The 21,832-nt window shown below is 39.1% G+C and overlaps 1 protein-coding gene across 1 annotated transcript in view; it reads left to right on the forward strand.

Moving 5' to 3' along the window:
• The window catches only part of KMT2C (lysine methyltransferase 2C), a 185,479-nt gene that overhangs the window by 57,748 nt on the left and 105,899 nt on the right, over window positions 1-21,832 (forward strand). The window contains exons 4-6 of the mRNA XM_054390059.1: window positions 8,820-9,026; window positions 10,927-11,066; window positions 13,073-13,182. Of these exons, the coding sequence (XP_054246034.1) occupies window positions 8,820-9,026; window positions 10,927-11,066; window positions 13,073-13,182 (457 nt within the window). The remainder of the gene's footprint in view (window positions 1-8,819; window positions 9,027-10,926; window positions 11,067-13,072; window positions 13,183-21,832) is intronic.

Below are 21,832 nucleotides of genomic sequence, written 5' to 3' on the forward strand. Positions count from 1 at the left end.
TCTTCTTAGGTTCCAAGAAATATGTTCCTTTACAGAGAATTTTGGTTAAATATATCTTGTGTGTATACCTGAATGAAATACACAAGTGTCTGTTCTAAATAGAATTTCTAAAGCTGGTATTAAATTGCAGTAAATATGTAAAGCTACTTGAACTGAACAGCTTTTTTAGGTATTTATTTGACCCTGATTTGGGTGATTTGCAAAAGTTTTTTCTGGATCCTCCCTGAGACTGGAGTGAAATAAGAACATTCTAGAGAAAGCCTGATCTAGTTGGAGGTGTCCCTGCTCACTGAAGGGGTTGGACAAGATGACCTTTGAGAGTCCCTTCCAACCCAATGCAATCTGAATCTGAAAGGCAAGAGATAAGTTAGTCAATGTTAGAACCTTTCTGAGGTGGGATACGGGAGTTCAAGAGAACTACTGATTGCAAATGGGATTGAGGTAGGGAATTTCATAACAGATTTTGTTAAGTGTAGTGATGTGCTAAAACCCATTAAAATAAGCAGTGTCTGAGCCGTACTGGGGTAGGAAGGCTGAAAGGGGTGAGGCATGTGTATGTGTGTCTGCTCAGAAGGAATGAGTTACTGACCACATGTGGGGAGGGGCAGTAATGTCAAACAAAGATAAACTATCAAGACTGGCAGTGGGAGAAGTAATGCTGCCAGCTCTCATATATCATGAGCATCATGAGTTTTGGAGCCTTTTCCTTTGGTTTTTCCCTTTTTGTAAGAAGCTTCTGTCAACCTGGGACTTAGAGCTGAGTGGAATCCAGCTTCTTCGAAAGGAATCTGCTCCCTTGGTTTGTGCTGCCTGCAGAGAGCAGGGGAAGTGCAGCCCATGAGGCAGGCAAGCAGCCAGAACCCGGCTGCGACTTGCAGCAGAGCCCACTTCTACCTTCCTCCTCTGCTTCCCACATTGTCAGCTCCAAGCATTAAAAGCTAACAAGAATGGCCTAGAAACACAATTTCATAGAAGAACAAAACACCTTTTGATTCATTTTGCTTTCTATCTACTTCCAGAGACTGTAAATTTCATTAATTGCACATTTGCGGTCCTTTTGCCATAATCATGCATTCTTAAAATGAGTAAGTAGAAGCTGAGATTTTTCACACAGCTTTTTTTTTTTTTTTTAAATTTCTAGTGCTTTGGTCTGCTAAATATCTGCTCTTGTGAGACTGTCACTAAAACTACAAAAAAAACCCCTGGCAGCACACCTTCCTGCTTTCCTGCTTCACTTGTAATTGGACAAAGCATGTAATTTTCATTCCAGGCCAATTGCTCAATTCTCCCTTATTTTGTTGCTGTTGCTGCTAAGATCAAATTTGGAGCCTGAAGATGGAGGGCTGGGATACTTTATTCCATCAAAAAGAAGTGGTTGGTGAACATCTGTTGATTTTTCTGAACAAAGAAATGGTGAAAAAGTAGCAGTGAATTTCTTCCATCACCTTTTCTTTTAATCTTCAAAGAAAGCACATTATAAAACTAGCAACACTCAGTAGAAAAAGAAGTTGTGGAGTGGCAGAGTTTAGATAATCTGGACAGAATAACACTGCAGTGGTGGGAGGAGAGGCTAGATCTTTAGACAGGAAGGAGTTAGGTAATAATTTTTTTAAACGTATTTTTAGTATTAAATATTTTAAGGTTGCAGAGTCAAGCACATATTGTAGGAGATACCAGTATTAAGATTAATTTTGAAAGGGATTATTTCTTTTCCTGCACATGTGTTATGATACAATTTGTAGTTTTACATGAACACTTCTCTACAAGAATTCTTTCTGCAGAGAAATGGACTTTATGCATGAAACAGGGCACTTGAAATCACTGCAGAGTTCCTTTACACTTTCAGATCTGAATCTGTCTATGCATTTACAATATCTTCCTCTGGTCAATGATTGACTTCTACATCTGCAAAAGTAGAGATAGCATTCCTTTGTGTTACAAAAATTAATTATTTTAAAATAGTGAGGTAATATTTCAGCACTATATCAATGACCAGTCTAGCCCAGAGCAAAATTACTGATTTGGTTTTCAGAGCACAATTTTAATGTTGTCAGTAGGTAAAGACTAAGACCACACTGTAAAATGAGCAAAACGTTCAATATTTTTTGGTTGTCTATCTTGTCTGTTCATGCATTAACTAAGGAAATGATCTCCAGAAGACTTTGATGATGGATTGTTGTTAAAGCAGCTCTACCTCAGATTCATAGGGCAGGATGGACATGACCTTTGGACATCATCTAAATTCACCTCCTTTTCCAAGGCATATACCTACAGCTGTCTTTCCCAATGGAAGCTTACATAAACTACTCTTAAATCTTCCAATAATAAAATCTCCAGATCTTCCCTAAACAATCCCTGCCAGTCTCTTCCTTGTTTTTGCTGTTTGAAACACTTTCCTCGCATACAACTCACCCTCTCCTCATTCTGGGTTTATCCCATTACTACTTTTGCCATCTGCCAGGGATGATAAAGGATAGATTTGTGCAAAAGGCTCTGGGCTTGTTTCCCCAGAATGCTTTACTTCATAACAAAAATCCCAAATTTGATCATACTTTCTTTGTAGCTAATGTTTTCTGGAGTTCTGATTCTTCTCACTGTTCTGAGTTGTCTGCACCTTTCCTGAAGCACAGAAGGCGTATTGCACAAAGAAAGGTTTCACAGGCAGCCTTAATCCTTTTCTTAGGTTGAGCAGTTGAAATTGTGACCATAATGGTTTTGATGTTCCCATGCAGCACTTGGGCCTGGTGGGATTTGACACCTATGATCAATGACAGTCATGACCACGTCTTTAAATTGTACAGACCTTTGCTCCTTCAATTAATCTCTTAGGTAAGATGGTCCAACTGCAGAAACCATACTTAGAAATGGCTCCTGCCATGTGCGAGCAGGTGCTCCAGTTTATGGAGTCCCACTCTAAGCCCCTCACAGGGGCAGTTCAGTGTTTCACCCATCTTTCCAAGGTTGTCTTCACCTGAGCCTGTCCTGCTGCTTACATGCAGCTCTCCTGCCTCTGGTGGGCAGCAAGCCTAGTGCTGGCAGACCAGCTCTGTTTTAAGCCAGAAACCTCCTTTTCACATAAAATGTAGCATGTGGGTCTTGTTTTGAATTTACAAAAATGATACAATGGTACATCTTCACTCAGGAGAAAGCTAATTTCCTCTTCAAATAACACACAATAAAATGAGTGGTAGCAAAGTAGTTTGTGCATTAGCACAACTTGGCATAGCTAGATAGTAAGTCCCCTGCAGTGATTAATTTGGCCTTTTAATATATTTTAAAAATACTAACAAGGGTTAGGTGGAAGAATAATTCTCAAGGCCAATTCTCATCAGTCTGCTTCAGCAATCAGTAGAAGTGATGCTCCAAAGTTCAGTTTTTCTCCCAAATATTCCATTTTATGGTGCTGAGCTTGAATTTTAGTTGTGAAAAAAGAGATGTTAAAAACATTTTAGGTTTCTGTAACAACTTTGCTGACACAGCCCAAGGTTTTATACTTCTCAGTTTCAGCTTTCAAAAATGCAAAAGTATGCGTGAAAAAATACATCCTGGAGGTATTTCCAGATACCGAGGAAAATTATTGTATGATTTGTTTAAAAACAAACAAATTCATATGATACCCTCTTTACCTTCTTTATCAAGCCAAAACGTGAAAGAAATAGATCTTTATCTCTGGACTTTCCAATTATTTTTTTTAAGCAATCTTTATCATGGCAAATGATAGTAGTGATCGTCTGTAACTTAATATTAAATGTAAAGGCAATGGTTATAGCTGGTGCATCTGACTGGAATTGCCATGCCTTGGGTTTTTTCAGGTATAAGACATTGCCTTTTCCTGTTTAAACAGCACCAATGATCTCTGCTTTTAATGAGACTGATTGAAAAGGTGATTGCACAGTAAAACTGTGGTAATTGGTGTACCACAGTAGGCTGGGAGGGTTTTGAGGAAAAACTAAGAGGAAAGCATCTCTTGAGCTAAATCCATTGTATTTCTCCTGCTGTTGACAGTTTTGTTCATCTCTGTAGGATATTTAGATTCCCCTGTGCATGTTCTCCTGAAACAAGGGGACTTTTAACACCTTGATGCAGAACAGGTGGCTGCAGAATTTTCTGTCATCTGTCCCCTTCATCATTTAGTACTAAAAGGGTTCTATAACTTTAAGCATTTTACCAATAGAGATACTTAACATGGGCCACTTGCTGTCTTTCTTGGCATTCAGCTGTGTGAGGTTCCTAGAGACATGGAAGTTACCCCCGTGGAAATGAGGAAGGGCTCTTTCTTTATTCCCCCTAGCTGTATGCACAGATTGCAGGTGGATGACAGTGCCCCATATCTTTGCAGACTGTCATGCCTTCTACCCAGGTATGACAAATAGGCAGGAGAGTCTGAGGTCACATCTGATACTGTTGAGGGTCACACAAATTCACGAGGACCAGTCCAAAGATTTCCACCAGCTGCAGAGCACAGTGCTCATGCAGGCACAAGTGTAGATCTGTGAAATAAGGGACAGTGCATAAACCAAACATGTTTACCTAAGTCAGGCTGCACATCTGCTTATTATTATCAAGGAGCCTTGACTGACACAGGGTACCCCAGTGCCATTTCCCAACTCATGAGGATCCGAGAGGGACTTCTGCTTACTCCTGGGAGTGTAACTACAGAAGCACTTGGTGTGCTCTAAGTGTTGCTAATCTTGACAGTCAGCCTAAATTCTGTTAAAAAAATAACAGGGGTTGGGGCTGTCAATTTTACCTCAGTTCTCTGACTGAGTATTTGCAAGCAAACCAGAAAATGTTTCTCCTCTGGTTACAATTTATTATTGTGCAACTAGTTGCCCAATAGTGCATGTGTTGAAATGAGCTCCTTTCAGTGGGAAAGGCTGTGTTTTAGGGTGAGTCCCAAGTGCTTTATGTCATTGGTCAAGTACAGGAAATAGTTACTGCTCTTCTGCCTTGCTCCAGGATTAACTGGCTGGAGGGCATTTGGTTTTCCTTTGTTGGGATGTGGACTGGGGAGGATTGTAGGATTGTAGCATCTTAGATTCTTGTCAAGGGGTTGAGTAAACTCTGCCTGAGGAAGAGGCCTTGATGAGACAAACTCAATGAAGTAGGAACTTGTAGATGAAAATCTCTGCAGCAGAATTCTGAGATCTGTTCTGTTCTATTAGAAAGGTCATCTTTTGAACAGGATCTGACTCTGGATCTCCTCTAATGGCTTGGTAGGACACAGACATAAGCTTCAGACATCAGCAGTCTTATTGCCTCTAACTGCATCCCCCAAACCCAACTGTATATCTGGTTTGTTCCAAATATATTTTTTGCTCAGTGTTACGTGTCCATACAGATGTATGAATGTATGAGATGAGGTGGGATATATAAGCACCTACTGGTAATAAACCACATCTGGAATGTTAATCCTGTATGGAAAGCATTTTTTAATTTTTTAATCCTGTATGGAAAGCATTTTTTCTGGGAAATTTTAGGAATTAGATTAATAGTAATGAAATCATTAATAATGGTGAATTTATCTTTTGGGTTGGAGCATCATAGAGTTACCTTAAATGGAATACTGATGAGCTCTATCTTTCTTTTTTTCCTTAGTAACATATAAAAAGATACATGACACATCATCTCTTGCTTGTTATCCCAATTTGAATTAGCCTGTTCTGAAAATATGCTAATTATGATAACAGATCTAGGATTTGATCTTCAGAGTTGCTGGTATCTCAATTTTATCTTCAATATGAGAGTTCTTGCATCACAGATTTAGATCCTCTAATTGCATATCAACATATGGAAAGTAGATTTGTAAGTACTTTTTGCAATCCTTGGATGACAGGATGAAAAAACTCTACCTTCTGCCCATACAGACATAACTTAAAATATTTACTGAGCACTTAAACCTAAAAGGCTAACGTGAGGGAAGTGGCCGCTTTGTACTGCATGACAGATCAGCAGAGGGACATGTGGGGAAGTAGACCACCATGGCTTTCTGTGGAGGGTCTTTAGCATCCAGATGCTAGGCAGGGTGTACACTGCCACTGGTTATTTCCGGGTATTTAGGTGCCACATACATTTGAACCCCTCTGCTTAGCCTGCCTTCAAAGTGTGAAATCTTCCTTTTCCTCTTTTATAATCCCTCCCGTCTGTCTCAGCCCCACAGTCTCTTGGGATTGGCCTGGGAATGTTCTGCTGCTCCTGACTTCAACTTCTACATCCCTGTGTTCACAAACCTTTACCAAAGTGTTCCCCCAGGCCCCACCCTGTGGCAAACACTTGAACACTTGCTTCAGCTGCTGTCCCCAGCTTTGCTGGAGCAGGAGCACTAGCATAAACCATATGATTCTTGACAGCTTCACAGCTGTCCACACCACGCTGCAGAGTAGCTGTGAAACTCTCTGCTCTTCTTGTTTCACTTCACTCTGCCTGCAGAAAGCTACTGCTGGAAGTTGTGATACTGGAGCTGCCTTTGTGGGCTCCCAGAAATATCTGCTTTATCCCTGTATGCCATTTTTCAAATCATACTGCTTTAAAAGGTAGGGGTTTTTGTTTGTTTGTTTGTTTTGCTTTGTTTGAGTTTTGTTGTTGTTTGGTTGGTTTAAATTACTGTTTTGTATTTCTCTTTAATAAACCTTAACAATATTGCATATTTGCTATGACTTCACTTTAAGGAGCTTTGTTTACTTAGTCATAATTATCCTTGAGTCTTTTAATGAGCAGTGATAGTCTGTCCTAACAGGATGTATGAATAATTATTTACTCCACTGTGGATAATCTTGTGTTTGTAACTGGTGTAATTTATATACCATGGTGCTGCCTGTTTAAATCTCTTAAGTCTCCTCACAAGTCTCTCTAGTCTCAGCTAGAATAAATAGCTTTGCTTTCCCTTCCTACAAACTCTGCCTGCAAGGCCAGATCAGATTTCACTGGTAGTCAAGTGGTTATGCTCACTGACATACAAATAAATAATTATTTGTTGCCCATCCCATTGAAAAATAGCCTTAAAATAGACATCATTTGTACTGTTTAGCTGGAACTGTTTGTTTTCCCCCATTCTTATGCTACATTTAATCATCTTTTCTGCCCAGCTTTTTATCTTCAGGTACCATGTTCTAAAGATTTCTGGAACATGTCAGGCATTTACCATCAGCGCAGGGGGTTGTGCTGGTGATGCTGGTCCTGTGTTCAGGCAGGGTCAGTGAGGGATGTGTGACTGAGACCATGAATAGGAGGGTGACTGTTTCCTGACAGTGCTGTGGTGTAGGGTCTTAATTTGAGTGCTGTCAATGGGACCTGGTTTGCCTGCCCACCAATCTGCATGTCCCCAAGGATCTCTCTGCCTTAGGGAAGGTGCCATCATACCAATAGAAGAAAAATAAAAGTATTTTGCTTCATTCTGGCCTTGTGACATGCCACTCCCTTCCTTAGTACCTGACTGTATTACCAGTACTGTAGAAGCAGAGCAGTTCAAAGGCATTTTATGTACTCTTTTATTTTCTTTCTTTTTTTTTCCTTCCTAGTATGGCTCTATGCTGAGGGCAAAAAGACCTATCCCAGACTATGTTAAACCAAATCTAAGAGGCACTGCTGGATTCTCATGGTCTTCTGTTCCAATTTGGAGTTTTCTACTTCTGCTTTCTTCTGTTGCAACCCTTGCCTCACCTGGCTGAAAATCACAGGCCACTCATTCCATCCTTTCCAAATTTAGTGAATATTATACAGGAGTTTAACCTTAAGGATTTCTTTTCCTTCCACCTTACTTCCCTCTGCTCACCCACCCAACACGAAGTGTCTCAAATCCAAATGTGCCACCTTAGAGATGCACTGAAATCTATTTATGGGATCGAGGCAAAACCAAGTCTGTATCCAAGTGCCTGATTCCCTGAGGCATCTTTTTGGGGTCTTAAGGGCATAAATATGAAGAAAACAGAATTGCTCATTTAAGCATTAAAAAAATGTGTTAAATGGCCTTCCTTTAATGCAAACTGCATTAGTTGCAGAAGTTCACATTTTAAGTTTGTGGATATGTTTATTATAGAAATATTTTTCAGTAGCTTCCATATGATGTGACACAAGGAGTGCTGTCAGAGCTGTCATTTTAACACTGTTGCTATGTTATGCATGTTAAAACATAATTGCAAATGGTGTAGGGATATTGGAGCGGTCATAGTTCTGTAAATACAAATTTCCTCTAAGTAAAACTTTTAGGTATCATTTTGTTTTTAAAAGAAATGAGGATTATTTTTTGTTTGTTTTTAAATAAACAAGGGTATTTGGATTTGTGCATATCATATGTCCTGGTATGTATGACTGTAGCTTTTGCTGTGATTTCTGTCATCATTCCATTTTTCTTCTGTTTCATTAAACATGATATATGGATAGTATTTGTGTTACACATAAGATATATACACTTACAGAAGGGTGTATGTGCAGTCATGCTCTCTATTCAAAAAGGCAGAGCTTTGCCTTTTCAATGATGGCAACACTGAGTTCTTTTAACGGGTGTGAGGTGTTAAGTTTTTCCGTCTCTTATTTTTCCTTGTTTTCTGAGGCCTTTCAGAGATACAGAATATTTGAACAAAAAGGTTATATTAATCATTTGAATATTGGGGGGGGGGGTGGTTGTTGTTAAACATGCAAATTTGTGAACAAAGAAGTTCCTCCAATGTAACTTGAAAGTAGCTGGAAGTAGTATATGCTGAATTCCAGCACCTGACAGTACTTGGGAACTTCTATCATTTTATTGTAAAGAGTTCAATTGGCATGAAAGTTGCTCATTGATGGTGTATCCTCTGATGAAATAATTATTTTCCCTTTCACAGCGAACAACTCTGCGCCTTTTGTTACTGTGGAGAACGGAGTTCATTAGGACAAGGAGACTTAAAACAATTCAGTCCAACTCCTGGGTATGTTATCCCATGGAAAAACCAGCCTTTAAGCAAGAGTGAAGCCAGCGACAGCACCGATGGAGCTTGTGAGAGAACTCCACGGCAAAACTCAGTGCCGCGCAAACAGAGAGGACAGAAGAAGTAAGTCAGTTCTACAGTAAATGCTTCCTCTGTTTTATGTCTTTACACATACTGTACTGCAATAGTAATTTGCATTTGGGAAAATGCAGGTCATTTGGGGGAGAAAAACTTCGCTGACTCAACATGCAGGCAGTGTAGGAATAGCTGTCTCCTCTGCTTTTAAAGTGGTTGGTTTCTCCCCACCAATGAGAATCTTGACTCTAGAACACAGAAAAGATATAGTTACTGCAAAGCACAGATCTACTTGTGTACAAATATGGTCAAGAGTAGATCAAATTGGACAACTGACACTTTATGTATTTTGTAGATTAGTGAAACTGGAAGTTTCTGCCCATTTTGTTGAAGCTTTTTTGTCTTGCCCTTCCGGATCTGGCTCTTGTAGTGGCAACAGTATTATGCACGCACATAGCACATTGTTTCCTACCCTTCAGAAGTGGGTTTCATTGGCAGGTTCCCCAAGAGGGTGGTTTTTGCCACCAAAGGGCAGTGTCCTGAGGATTTTTAGGTAAGGTCCACCTTCCAATGTGCCTGGAAAATGGTAGGGATGCACACAACTCCACAGGGATGTACACAGCTCTGCAGTGAAGGTTTGCCTGCGTTTGTCTGGCAATGGAACTTGGGATGCAGCTGATGTGTTACTAAATTTACCTGCACGCGAGATACTGCGTAGGTACAGGGGTTCTGTCACAGAATCATAGGAGTTGGAAGTGATCTCTGAAGATCATCTAGTCAAAATTCCCTGACAAAGCAGGATCACCTAGAGTAAATCACACAGGAACATGTCCAGGCAAGTTTTGAATGCCTCCAATAGGGAGACTTGACAACTCTCTGGGCAGCCTGTTCCAGTGCTCTACTCCCTTTGAGGGTGGCATTTTTTCCTTACGGTTTTGTGGAGTCAGCTGTGTTCCAGTTGTGTCTATTGCCCCTTGCCCTGTCACTGGACACCACTGAGAAGGGTCTGGCTCCATCCTCCTGACACTTGCCCTTTAGCTATTGATCAGTATTGATCAGATCGCCACTCAGGCTGCTCTTCTCCAGGCTAAACAGCCCTGGGTCTCTCAGCCTTTCCTCCTAAGGCAGATGTTCCAGTCACCGTAGGCTTGCGCTGTCCCCGGGGCTAGGCGCGGTGTGAACGCCAATGGGGCAGGGTATGCGGCCTTGGGGGAAGCGGCTCGGAGCAGGGCTGCGGGAGGCGGTGGCCGTGCGGGGCTGTGGGAAGCCGCCAGGCCCGGGGCGGGCCCCGCCGCGGAGCGCCGCGTTGGAGGCTGGGGATTGGCTGCGGGCCGCGGGGCCCGGCCGGGGAAGCGGAACAATGCCGGCGGCGGTGGCAGTGCCCGCCCTGAGGCGGGGCCCCCTGAGGGGCCGCTGCCTGCCGAGGGGCCCGGCAGGGCGCTGCTGCTGGTCACGTCTGACCGACTGACCGTCCGAACTGATTTAACTGATGATTGTTCGGTTGGTGCTGCTGAACTGCACATTCGAACGCGTGAGAAGCTGTTGAGCTTTCTTCTTGATGGTGTTGCACAGTACACAGCACACGTCTGTGTGGTAGTGTCCGTGGTGTGAAAATGCACGTTGTGTAATGCCAAGAGGGAAAAACTGCTTTTCTACAGCTTGTGAAACTAACCCCCTGCTCTAGGACAGCTATTTTATACATATATGCATATAAATTAAATAAAATGAAATAGGAAAGATCAGGATGGAAAGGGGGTGAAGTTTGTTGTTGTTGAGAAGAATCTTGGACTAAAGTATGGGGAAGAAAGACTTCATATTGCTTTAATTTTTACCATCTTTTGAAAAAAAATCTATTCACTTTCCTCAAGTGTGGGTTCATGTACAAGTATCTAGCTAACTGAACAAAGGTTGCTCGTTTCTAAGTTTGTTTTTCTGCTTCCTTATACAGATCTCGGTCAAGTATAGCGTCATGTACAAGCGTAAGCACCCAAACTGCTTCTGACGATCAGGTTGTCAAATTCTGGGATGAACTCAGTTTAGTTGGCTTACCAGATGACATTGATGTTCAAGCCTTATTTGAGCCAACAGGTAAGATATGTCGCTGTTCTCGTTTGTTTTGTTTTGTTTGTTGTTTTGTTTTGGTTTTTACCACCCAGTAGTAATACAGTAGCTACAATGGTAGTGAGTGAAGCTTTTCAGCTATTGATTTTTGGTGCTCTGGTGTCTGTCAAGTGTTTGATGATGCTCTCATATTTTTTTGCCAACAGTACATGGTGGTTTTCTGTAGTCTGTTCTTCAAGTACTGGACAGTGGTGGTCAGCTTTCTGTGGGAAAATATTTGTGATGTATTGCTGAACAGATGTTCAGGTGGTGATATATTCAGTACCACCAACCTGATCAAGTGGAAGGTGTCCCTGCCCATGGCAGAGGGGGTGGAACTAGATGATCTTTAAGATCCCTTCCAACCCAAACCATTCTATGATGATCATGATTCTGTTTTGCAGAGAATAGGGAAAAGAAACACATTTTAATAAAATGTTAAAGTCCTAATCCTGTAGGATTGCCTAATCTCCTGCTTTTAATGCAGGGTTATCAGAAATAATGGAAGATTTAAAAAAACAGTGTTGCTAGAACAACAGAGGCATAACAAACTTGCATGTTTCCAGTATCCAGAGGTTTTCTGTCAGAAAACTGTCTAGTTTCACATCTGCTCTTTGGTTCATGGAACTTGTTTTTTTTTATACTTAGTTGTTAATAATTTTTTTCAGAAAGCATGTCCAAATGCTTTGATGCCAATAATCCACCCATATTTTGCCACAAAAATGGAAATGTATTTGTGCAGTAATATGGATGTCCTCTTTCATGAATGTGGAAACTCGTGAATCTAATTAAAACAACTACGAAAAAAATTAGTGTTTGTTTTAAATAGTTATACTATAGTGTGTATGATTAGGCAGAGAGATTTATCAACCAACTTTAAAAAATTTGTTATTATTCATAGATGACTCTTCCCAAGTCTTCCTTTGGAATCGTTTATCTTGTTTTTCCTAGAACTGAATTAGAAACTTATTGTCACCGAATCAGAGTAGTGGGGGGTTAGAAGGGGGGCTCTGGAGATCATCTCATCCACCCACTTTGCTACAGCAGGGTTGCTTAGATCATGTTGCACAGAATGGCATCCAGATGGGTGTTAGATCTCTCCAGAGGAGACTCCACAACCTTTCTGGGAAGCCTATTCCAGGGCTTTGTCACCCTCTAAAGAGGTTCTTCCTTATGTTCAGATAGAACTTCCTGTGTTCCAGTTTGTGCCGATTGCTCCTTGTCCTGTCACTGGGCACCACTGAAAAAGAGTGACCCCATTCTCTTGCTCCTTGTCCTTTAGAAGCATTGATAAGATCCCCTCTCAGCCTTCTCCAGGCTAAACAACCCCAGGGCTCTCAGCCCTTCTCCGTAAGAGAGATGCTTCAAAGGTGCCTGTTGAATTCTGCATTTATTATGAAGACAAACGTTTCTCTTTGTATCCCTGAAATGTGTTTATTGTATCAACACTGTTTTCTCAGTCATTTATGTCGTGTTTCTGATCATGCTCTATTTTGAGCTTTGAAAAGTTTTGTGTATTATTCTAAAGCATTGTGTGAGCATGTTCTACCTGAACATACAGATGTGTATCCAGCTCTTATGAATCTGAAGTGTACATGCATAGATAAATGCTGTTTACAATGCAATGTAAGAACAAACGTAACTGCGTGTCTGTCTCACACAAACATGGCATGTATGACTATGATTATCTATACGTCTCACTATTATGGTTACAGGATCGTACATCTGAGAATTAGATAAACAGAATGTGCTGAAATGAAGAGGCAGGTGTGTTCCCTGAAAAAGGAAATTGCAGTATATTTAGTGTCTGGTGGTAACTGCAATACATTCAGTGTAGGATAATAAGGGCATTAATAGAACAAGAGAAAAAGGAGGAAGAGAGACTATTCATTTTATCTGGCAAGTATTTACTACTAGAGCTCAGTTCAGTATTTACAGGAAGTGCTTGACAGAGTTGTACAACCAAAGCTCCTTTTTCTTTAATTATGCATTAGGTCATTGCTGGGCTCATCACCGCTGTGCGGAGTGGTCATTGGGAGTCTGCCAGACTGAAGAGCAGCTATCGGTGAACGTGGACAAAGCTGTTGTCTCAGGGAGCACAGAAGTGAGTAAAATGTCTTGAATGCTCAAGCGAGTAAGAAAATAAGCAGTGGGGTTGAACAGAAGATAGTAGACTAATGCAATACAGAGTATGACCAAAGATATACACATAGGGATCTCTGAGCTCACGTTTATAGTGTTTCTTTGGACAGGTCTTCATGTCATCTGCTCTTGCAATTTGTTTAAAAATGCTTGTGGTGTTGCATGGAATGTAGCATTAATTAGTTCTGAAGTCACTAGAACATAGGAAGTACCAGACTGACCGAAACAAAATACAGACCAAAGAAAGGTTGAGTTCAAGTTAGCAAATGCCCTGCTTGGTGGAGGAGATATATATTTTGCCAGTTTATATTCTGAAGTTACGTGGCTCCAGTATGGTAAAAAAATTGTTGATAACTTTCATACTGGTTTCTAAAAGCAGGTTGGTATAGGAAAACCACAGAGCCTACATTGTAATTTTAAAATACATTTAGTCTTCTAACTAGGTGCCTTTGAAAAGGATGGTGTCATATTCTGATAGCATTTTGAAATTATGAAGGTACCTATTGCACATTGGTTTTAGCACACTTAACTGTTTTTTTTTTTTGGGGTCATACTTAATCTTGTCTCATAATAATTTCATTTTTTTCCTATATTAATCAGACATGCTATCAATAAATCTGTGCAATTTTTTATATTTCCCCCATGATTGTAGTTAGGCTTATTTTTACTTGATTCTTCATGTTTTTCATGCATTATATTAAAGTGAAGAAAAGGTTGCAGATGATACCAATAAATATTCTTCATTGTATGGACTAAAAAGCTGCTTTGAATCAGTCTTTCAGTGTGAGCCATATAATACGGCTTTCCATGCATCTTTTACTTCTCCTCATATTGATAAATGCTTTGCTTTGAATAATTTGATTTCTGTGTATCTGCTTTCAGAATAAAAGACTATTAAGAATGAAACAGACAGTATTAAGTTCTAGAGGAGCCTAGTCCCATCTTCAGTCACTTTCATTATAACATTCTGGTTTCTAACAAACTCTTTCTGCAGTGTTCAGGCTTGCATTTTGCTCTGTTGAATTCCATCCTATCTCAATTATTTCAATGTGTTTCTTTCTGCGTGGTACCTTCCACCTTCCCTGTGCCTCAGGGTGCCGATGCCTCCTCTTCATGTCATCACGCATTTTAAGTTTTTTGTAGATGTTTATAAGGCAAATATTTAACTAACAATTTTTGAAGAATGCCATGTCTCTCTGCTGTGGCAGTTTCTATTCCTGCCATGTCTTTTCATGTGCTGCTCTGTAGCTTCTCTACTAATCTTTTCAAATTTTGCAAACAATTTTTAGGTCTCCCTGTTGCACGTTTCAGCAATACAGAGATGAGAGAAATTTGAATCCATTGTCATTCTACATATTTTCTATTCAAGCTTTTCTGAAACTGTTGAGAAACTTTCTTTGCTGTAATACAGCAGTCAGCTAGTGAAGAATGACATTGGTTTGGCTATTCTCTTTTATCCTTCTTGTGACATCCCCAGGGAGAGCAGAGTATAACCACAACCAAGATTGATTTTGGAGAAATAGCTAGACAAAATGGGACATCTTTATCCCACAGTAACACCAGGGAATTTTTTGCTTTTAGTTTGTGTTTTTTTTCAAGAAGTAAGGAGCTAACTCTTCTGTAGTTCTCTGTTCCTGATCATGGAGCAGTGCTGTGGGGATTGCTCAAAGAGTTTGTCTATAACTGGTTTGGAGCCCAGGCAATCCTGTATTTGATTGTCGCCAGGCTGTAGTGCCTGGTAATAATTTTTTCACTGCTTTAAAAATTATCACTAAACTAAAGAATGCATAAAAAAACACAAGGTGCTGCTTATCATAAAACCTCAAAGTAAGAAACTTTCTTTGCATGAGATGTTTGATAAAGTTTTGAGTGAAAGGTTTAGCAATTAATTTAATGTCTGGCTTTGCATTTACAGCTACTTGTGTTTTGCTAAAATTTTGGGCTTTCTGATGTTAGTGCATTTTAAAAGTACTATTTCTCTTTACATGTTCTGAATACTGTTGGCAGTGCAGATGCAAATATGTTCTCAGGGCATACAGAAAAGTAGTTTAAATAAAAACAATCTGTATGCTGTTTCCTCTGCTTGCCACCAGATTTGCTTTGGGGTTTTTCGTTGTTGTTTGCTTGGTTGTTTGCTTGCTGTCTTCTTGGAAGTCCCTCTGGCATGATATGGGTTTATGATGTGGTCTGCATCACTGACATCTTTCCTTAGCTGGGAAAGTATGTTGGTGTTTTCCTTATGTTCATGTACAGATTAATTTTTGGTATGTAATAAACTTTTACTTGATAGATAGTATAGTCCCCTTGGTATAGGTCTTTTAATTTGTGGAGAACATTTTGAGTCTGTTCTTACCTTGAATGTCTCTTAATTTGTAAGTTGCGTTCATGTTTCTCATTAGTTTAGACTGTCTATTGTTTGCAAATCTGTTTTAACTGGATATGACAGTGTTTCTTATTACTCTGTTTACCACTTGAGATGTCCTTTGGCTTCACTGAACTTGTGATTGCATTAATAAAGCTTGTGTGGACATATTTCACTGACCTATTCCTGAGTACGTATGTTAATTTATTTTGGTTTTCTTCTTGGCCTGTCTTTGCTGAAGGTTTAAAATGCAGTGCTATAGACATCTTGGTATCTGTGCATGTTTCCCAAAGTACCCTACTTTGCATTTCTTTCTTCTTCAGTTCTCTCTTTTGATTCAGTCATTTTGAAGGCCTGGCAAAGACATCTGACCAGTTTGTTACATGTATTTGTGTCTAGATAGATGAGTTCTTTGACTCTTTTCAAAAGAGAGATTTGCCTCTCTTTAATATTAATGAGCACACATACATTCATCTGTATATGTGAGCTGTCTGAAGTCTTGTGCATCGTGGTATTTTATACCAACTGACAAATGAAAGCTGGAATATGCAGTTAGGTTTATGGTAGTGGATATGTCCTAGCCTTTATGGGTACTAATGGTGACTCATTGTTTGTCTAGCTTACCTTGCTCATCTCAGCAAGTGGGAGTCCTGGAGTCATGGATTTTCTCAGGACCACTTTCTAAGTTTCAAAAGTCAGAAAAAAGAACAGGTTATCCAGGCAACAAGCATAGTGGCAGAGCTTTTCTCAAGATGACTCTTTCACATACTTCTCTCTGGAGTTTGTATAGTTTATAAGTTAGAGTCTGAATGACCAGACATGGCAGGTCCTTCCTCCACTATTTTATTAGGTCTTCATGGGATTTTTGAGTAATTTTGTTCAATTTCTCAAATAAAAGAGCTCTTCAGAATATAGACAGGGGGAGAGAAAACTTCCAGTTATTTGCCTGATCAAAAACTTAACTAAATTTTCCTATAATTTTTAAGTGCTCTACTCAGTACATTAAAATGATCATATTAAAGAAGCTGTCATGTTGTCAGCTTTGTGAAGGTAGACCTGTATCTGTAAGGTGTTTCTACAGATGTTTGTGGCAAGGTGCAAAGATGCTATGAAATGCAGATTGAGTAAAAGAAACGAAGCAAAGGAAACTAACTGAACAGAAATCAGGGTTTTTACTGAAAATAGTAGTAGATGTAGACAAGCAGAGTTTTCTGGTTTTTTTTCTTGTATTTCTGGCTTCAGTCTTGGGCTTTCTTGACTATGCTGCTTTTTGATACTTGGAAGTGTGAATTTACTGGGATTACCATTTAAAATGGAGGTCTTCAGGGCTTGCATCTGCTTAGCTTTTAACAAGAATGGTTTCTGAAATATTTTCAGGTACTTTAAATGCTGCTTTATAGTTTCCATGTTTATTTTACGTATGCTGAGTAGGTGGCTGTTTCTTTACAGTCAGATGAGGAAATAATGAAGTTTACTGCTTGTCTGCCTTACATTGTCTAGCCATAGCTCTTCTGGATGCTGCAAAGTCCCAAATAAGGTAGACTTATTTTTCCTCCATTATTTAAGTAGCTCAACTCAAAAAGTGAATTTAAGGTGGACACGGTAGATAATGTGTTTGAACTACTTTTGAGCAAACTTTGTGCAAGAAAGGAATACAATAGTAACTTTCCCAGCCAACTTTCTCTTCTGATAAGATCTAGGAAGCAGTTTGCAAGTCTGGGAGAGTTTGTCAAGGGCACTAAATTCAGAGAAAACAGTAAACTAAGAAGGAGGTTCCTATCTACTTAAAGGCTGAATAGGGAAAACATGATAGTAACAAAGTGTCTAAAGCCGACATTCCAAAATACCATATTCCAAAATAGTCACGTTTCCATTTAATAAAATGTGGATTTCTGTTTGCCTTGGAATTCTCTTAGCTCTTTGCATATTGATCTGTTTCACAGCTTTCATTTTTTCCCAGTGATAGTCGAGTGTTTCTTCAGGACAAAGACTCTTAGAATCGTAAAATGGTAGGGGCTGGGAGGACTCTTGCAGCCAAACGGCTGAAATGTTGTTGTCTTCTCCCACCTTTTTTTTTTTTTTTTTAAAGTTAATCGGGGCAGTTTCTGCTGTCTGTACAGGACAGCTGTTGCCCACTCCTGCTGAGTTTCTGCAGGCAGCGTTTGACATGTTACCATTGCTGAGAACTTGTAGGAGTTACTGCTTCACATAGAGGCAAGCTAATCAGTAGTATCTTACCTCGCTCCAAACTCCAAATGATCTATCTGCTGTTTTGACACTTCTCTTTCCTGTAAGCCCTTTTCACATGGTACGCAATCTTGAAAACCTGTTTTGAAGGTAACTTCTCTTGAATTCTGCCAGCAGAGAGAGAAGATTGCACTGTTTGTTGGTGCTTCAGAGTTGGGGCAGTGTCAGAAAGTTTGCACATTAAATACCTGACTCTGTTTCATAAAGCCCTTTCCATCTACTGTTGTTAATTCTTTGCTTAAGGCTTGTTTCTAGATCACCATAGCTAGACCATAAGGAAGTAAATTGAGAGAAAACCTGGGAAACATTTTAAAGGTTTACACTTTTTTTTGAAGTGTTTGTCTATATTTTGAGTGTATCTTCACCCCTTAGCCTCAGTACCCTTCTCATCTTGTTGAAACTTGCCTGTGTTTTTAGTGTATGTGTGTGTTCACTTGTCCTGCTTGAAGCTCAATACTGATTTGGCTAAATTGATACTTCCTTGTGTTGTTCCTTGTATATAAAGATAAGCATCACCATCTTAATGCAATATTAACTTCATACACTTTGGATGATTGTAGCCATGTAGCCATAGCAATTTCCCAGATAGTTTTAGGTTTTGTCATCATAAAAACTTTATGTGAAAAATTATGTAGATGGCAGAATCCTGAAGTTAGGGATGGTCTTGGCTTCATATGTTTCAACCTATCTGAGCAGAGCATGTAGTGGTGTCTTTTTGCCTTTTTTTTTTTTTTTTGAACGTGCAGGATTTGCAATTCCTGGATGTTCTGAAAGCTCCCTTCTTCATTGGTGGAAGAGCCAGTAATTCTTAAAGTCAAGGGGAAATGCATAAAGAACATAATCTATCATAATTTATACTATTTCTGGGCAGAGTCCTGTAAATTTGCCCATTTTTCAAGGAGAGGCTTTGTAATGTGATACTAAAGAGCAGTTCTGGTATTCAAAAGGTCCTCTCCCAGCTCTTGAGGGTTATTTTTATGGTACTTTTGCATGTACAAGGCACTTGGCTTCTCTTCGCTCCCTTGATGGCAATTTGGGAGTGACTACCTGGCTGCTCGATGGGAGTGGTTTTTGAGTTTATCTTACTGAGGGTTTGTTTTTTTTTTTAACCCCTGTAGCTGCTTTTGTCCTGCAAGTGAGGAAGGAAGTACTGCAGGAAGTATTCTTCCAAAATAACATCTCAACTCTTTTTATGGGTTCCCATCCCTTGGAGAACTGTAGCACACAAAGTGCTAGATAAAGACTAGAGGAATAGTGACAGTTTTGTATGCTTTTGGTCACTTTAGTACTTTCATTCTGTTCCTGGCATGTTTTACAAATGCTGTAAGAGTTCAGCAGTGGGGGATGTGAAGTGTTTCAGTTTTCCATGGATTTCCCTGTTGTTAATTTGGAATTTGTAGCCATTTCTCTGCCAATGATGATGAGCTTTGTATTTCATAGTGACTAAGGGTACAGCTTTGGTGGCATTTTTAACACTGTAAATTACCCTCCATGAATTGTTCTGTTCCATAATGCTTTGGATTTTGGACACCTAAATCCTGGTCAGTTGTTTCTTGGAGAACATGGATCAGACTGTTCTTACAGGTTGTTAATGACATCAGAAATGCTACATCAATTATTTTATAGCTGTATTTCCCAAGCTCTGCTGGGCAGCCACAATATCTTAAAATTATCATAGCTGGGTTTGGTTTACTAAATGTAATTCTTCTGGAAGACTTTTGTACACCATAAATTATGTCAGTACAACTTTGGTAAATCTATTCAGCCTCCAGAGCTGCTATGGGACCTGTACATGTGTTCAGTTTTATTGCAGGTCTTGCAGTCTGAGAACAGATATTTACCTGCTTTTAAGTAAGATGTGCAACTTTATTCTCATTGGTACTGTCACTTGAGCAATGATGAACAAAAGCATTCTTTTGTTTGAACCAAAAAAAGCTTTACCATGACATACTGTGGTTCATTTGAAGTCATTGTCCTGTAGTAGCTGCTTTGAAAAGCACTCATCAAAACAGAGGGTCCAGGCATAGGGAAGAGTGACAACAGGCAGACAAGGAAGAAGGCTGATGTTTGTAAATACTAGGAGTATTAGAACAAAAAAAAAATCACCCTTTCCTGTTTTCTTGTTACCTATAATCTGAGTCTAGGAGCCAAAGCAAATAACGCATAATTTAATACACTTTACCCTCCCAAACCTAACCACCTAGCTTTTTTACCTAGTAGTTGTTATTTTTAACTGTACAGCCACTTTTGCAAGGTTTTATGATATTTTTTGTGTGTGTCAAATTATCTGATAGGATTTTGTCTATTTATTTTTCCTTCTGCAGTGAAACAGAGAACAGAAAAAACTAAATTGGAGTTCTTGCAAATAAGGAATTTTGTTTGTTCTTTATCAAGCACAACACCTTTAAAGCTACGAAGGTTAGGACTCAGCTTTCAAAAAAATTGTTTTCAGTTTCCCCAGTTGTCTCATAGGCCAGAATTTCTAGTACAAAATAAAATACATTTTTCTATATCCCTGCTGGTATTTAAGAAAATGAAGTAATAGTTAACACTGAGTAAATGTGAATCAAGACCTTTACACATCTCTGCTTCTAATAGGTTTTTGTAATTATTTTGGCATGTATAATATGGATACCTTGGGACCTAATTAGACTCCACTCTTGGACGTGGATCTTCAGTGACGTATTTGAAAGTTTGAAAGGCTTGCTATGAAACAGTGATCTGTCTGAATAGTATGATCATAAAATGAGAGGCAGTAGCCTGTGCAAGAAGTGTAACTGATGTAAAGTCTAAGAATTTTGGATCAAAGAAGTAGAAATAGATTTTAATTTTGAATTTTCTATTTATTGAGAAGGAAAATTGCATCTATTTTCCCAGTGATCTGATTCAATTGTTGCTTGCTTGTGAAGGCTTTGATAGTGGAGTAAGTCTTTGTGTGTTACTGAAGGAGAGATTGTTTGTAAATGTTGGTTTTGATAGTCTGCTTGAGGTTTGTTGAATGAATAGCTGATGTTTTTTCTTTCCCTACCAGGTTCTAGATGGACTAATATTTCAGAGTTGTACTATCTCATGTGAGATGCTGTTACTATTGAGTAAATTTTCAAGTCAACCAGCCAGCGAAAAAATGTTTGAGTAGAAAACTGTATTATAAGTGTGAAGACATACTTATTTCAAGGCTATCTGATAGATCCCGAATGTAGCACTTTCAAATAATAAAAAATTAGCTTCTCAAGAAACAGAAAAGGTTCTTTTCTTTAGAGACACAGAACACACTGTCCTGGTTTTGTGCTAATATACAGCAGAGTATAAATATACCAAATTTTGCAAAGTGTTTGATTTAGAGCTTTTTCTGGTTCTTGTTTTGGGAGTTTGATTCTTAACAAGTGCAAGTATTTTAATGTGACTTTTCAGTCTTTATAGTAATTCTTTTCTTCATCAACTGATATAATCATGTTTCTGACCTTTTAATTAGGAAAAGGAGCATGTGCTAACATGAGACAAGTTTAGCTATAGTTAATTTTCATATTGTCTTCAATGTGTTGATTCTGTTTACAAGAGGAAGGCAGGCATTAATTTATGAACCACAATTTGGAGGAACATTCATCTTCTAAGATGCAGCAGAAGTAAAGATGTACATTTTAAAACTAGTTATTTATTTTTGAGATTTTTCTTTTGATTTGCTTTGTCTGGAGTCTTCTGTGAAGGAACAGCTGTGTTTTTATCCCTACCTTTTTGTTTCCAGGTATATGGAAAAAAATTGTGAATGTGTCTGTATAGCAAATAGTATTGTCAATACCCACTAATACACTGATGAGAGTGGTGAAACTGCATCTTGCTCCCTCTTTGGCTTAACCCTTGCCAGCTGTTAAAAGGAAAAATGATTAGTACCTGTATTCTAATACATACCTTTTGGCTTTAAGTAATAAACTTTATTCAGACTAAGAGAGGGCTTTTAATAAGTGGATGTATTTTTCCAGTGAATTAATACAATTTCTCTAACTTC

Source organism: Indicator indicator, chromosome 20, assembly GCF_027791375.1.
Source record: "Indicator indicator isolate 239-I01 chromosome 20, UM_Iind_1.1, whole genome shotgun sequence".
Taxonomy (NCBI): Eukaryota; Metazoa; Chordata; class Aves; order Piciformes; family Indicatoridae; genus Indicator; species Indicator indicator.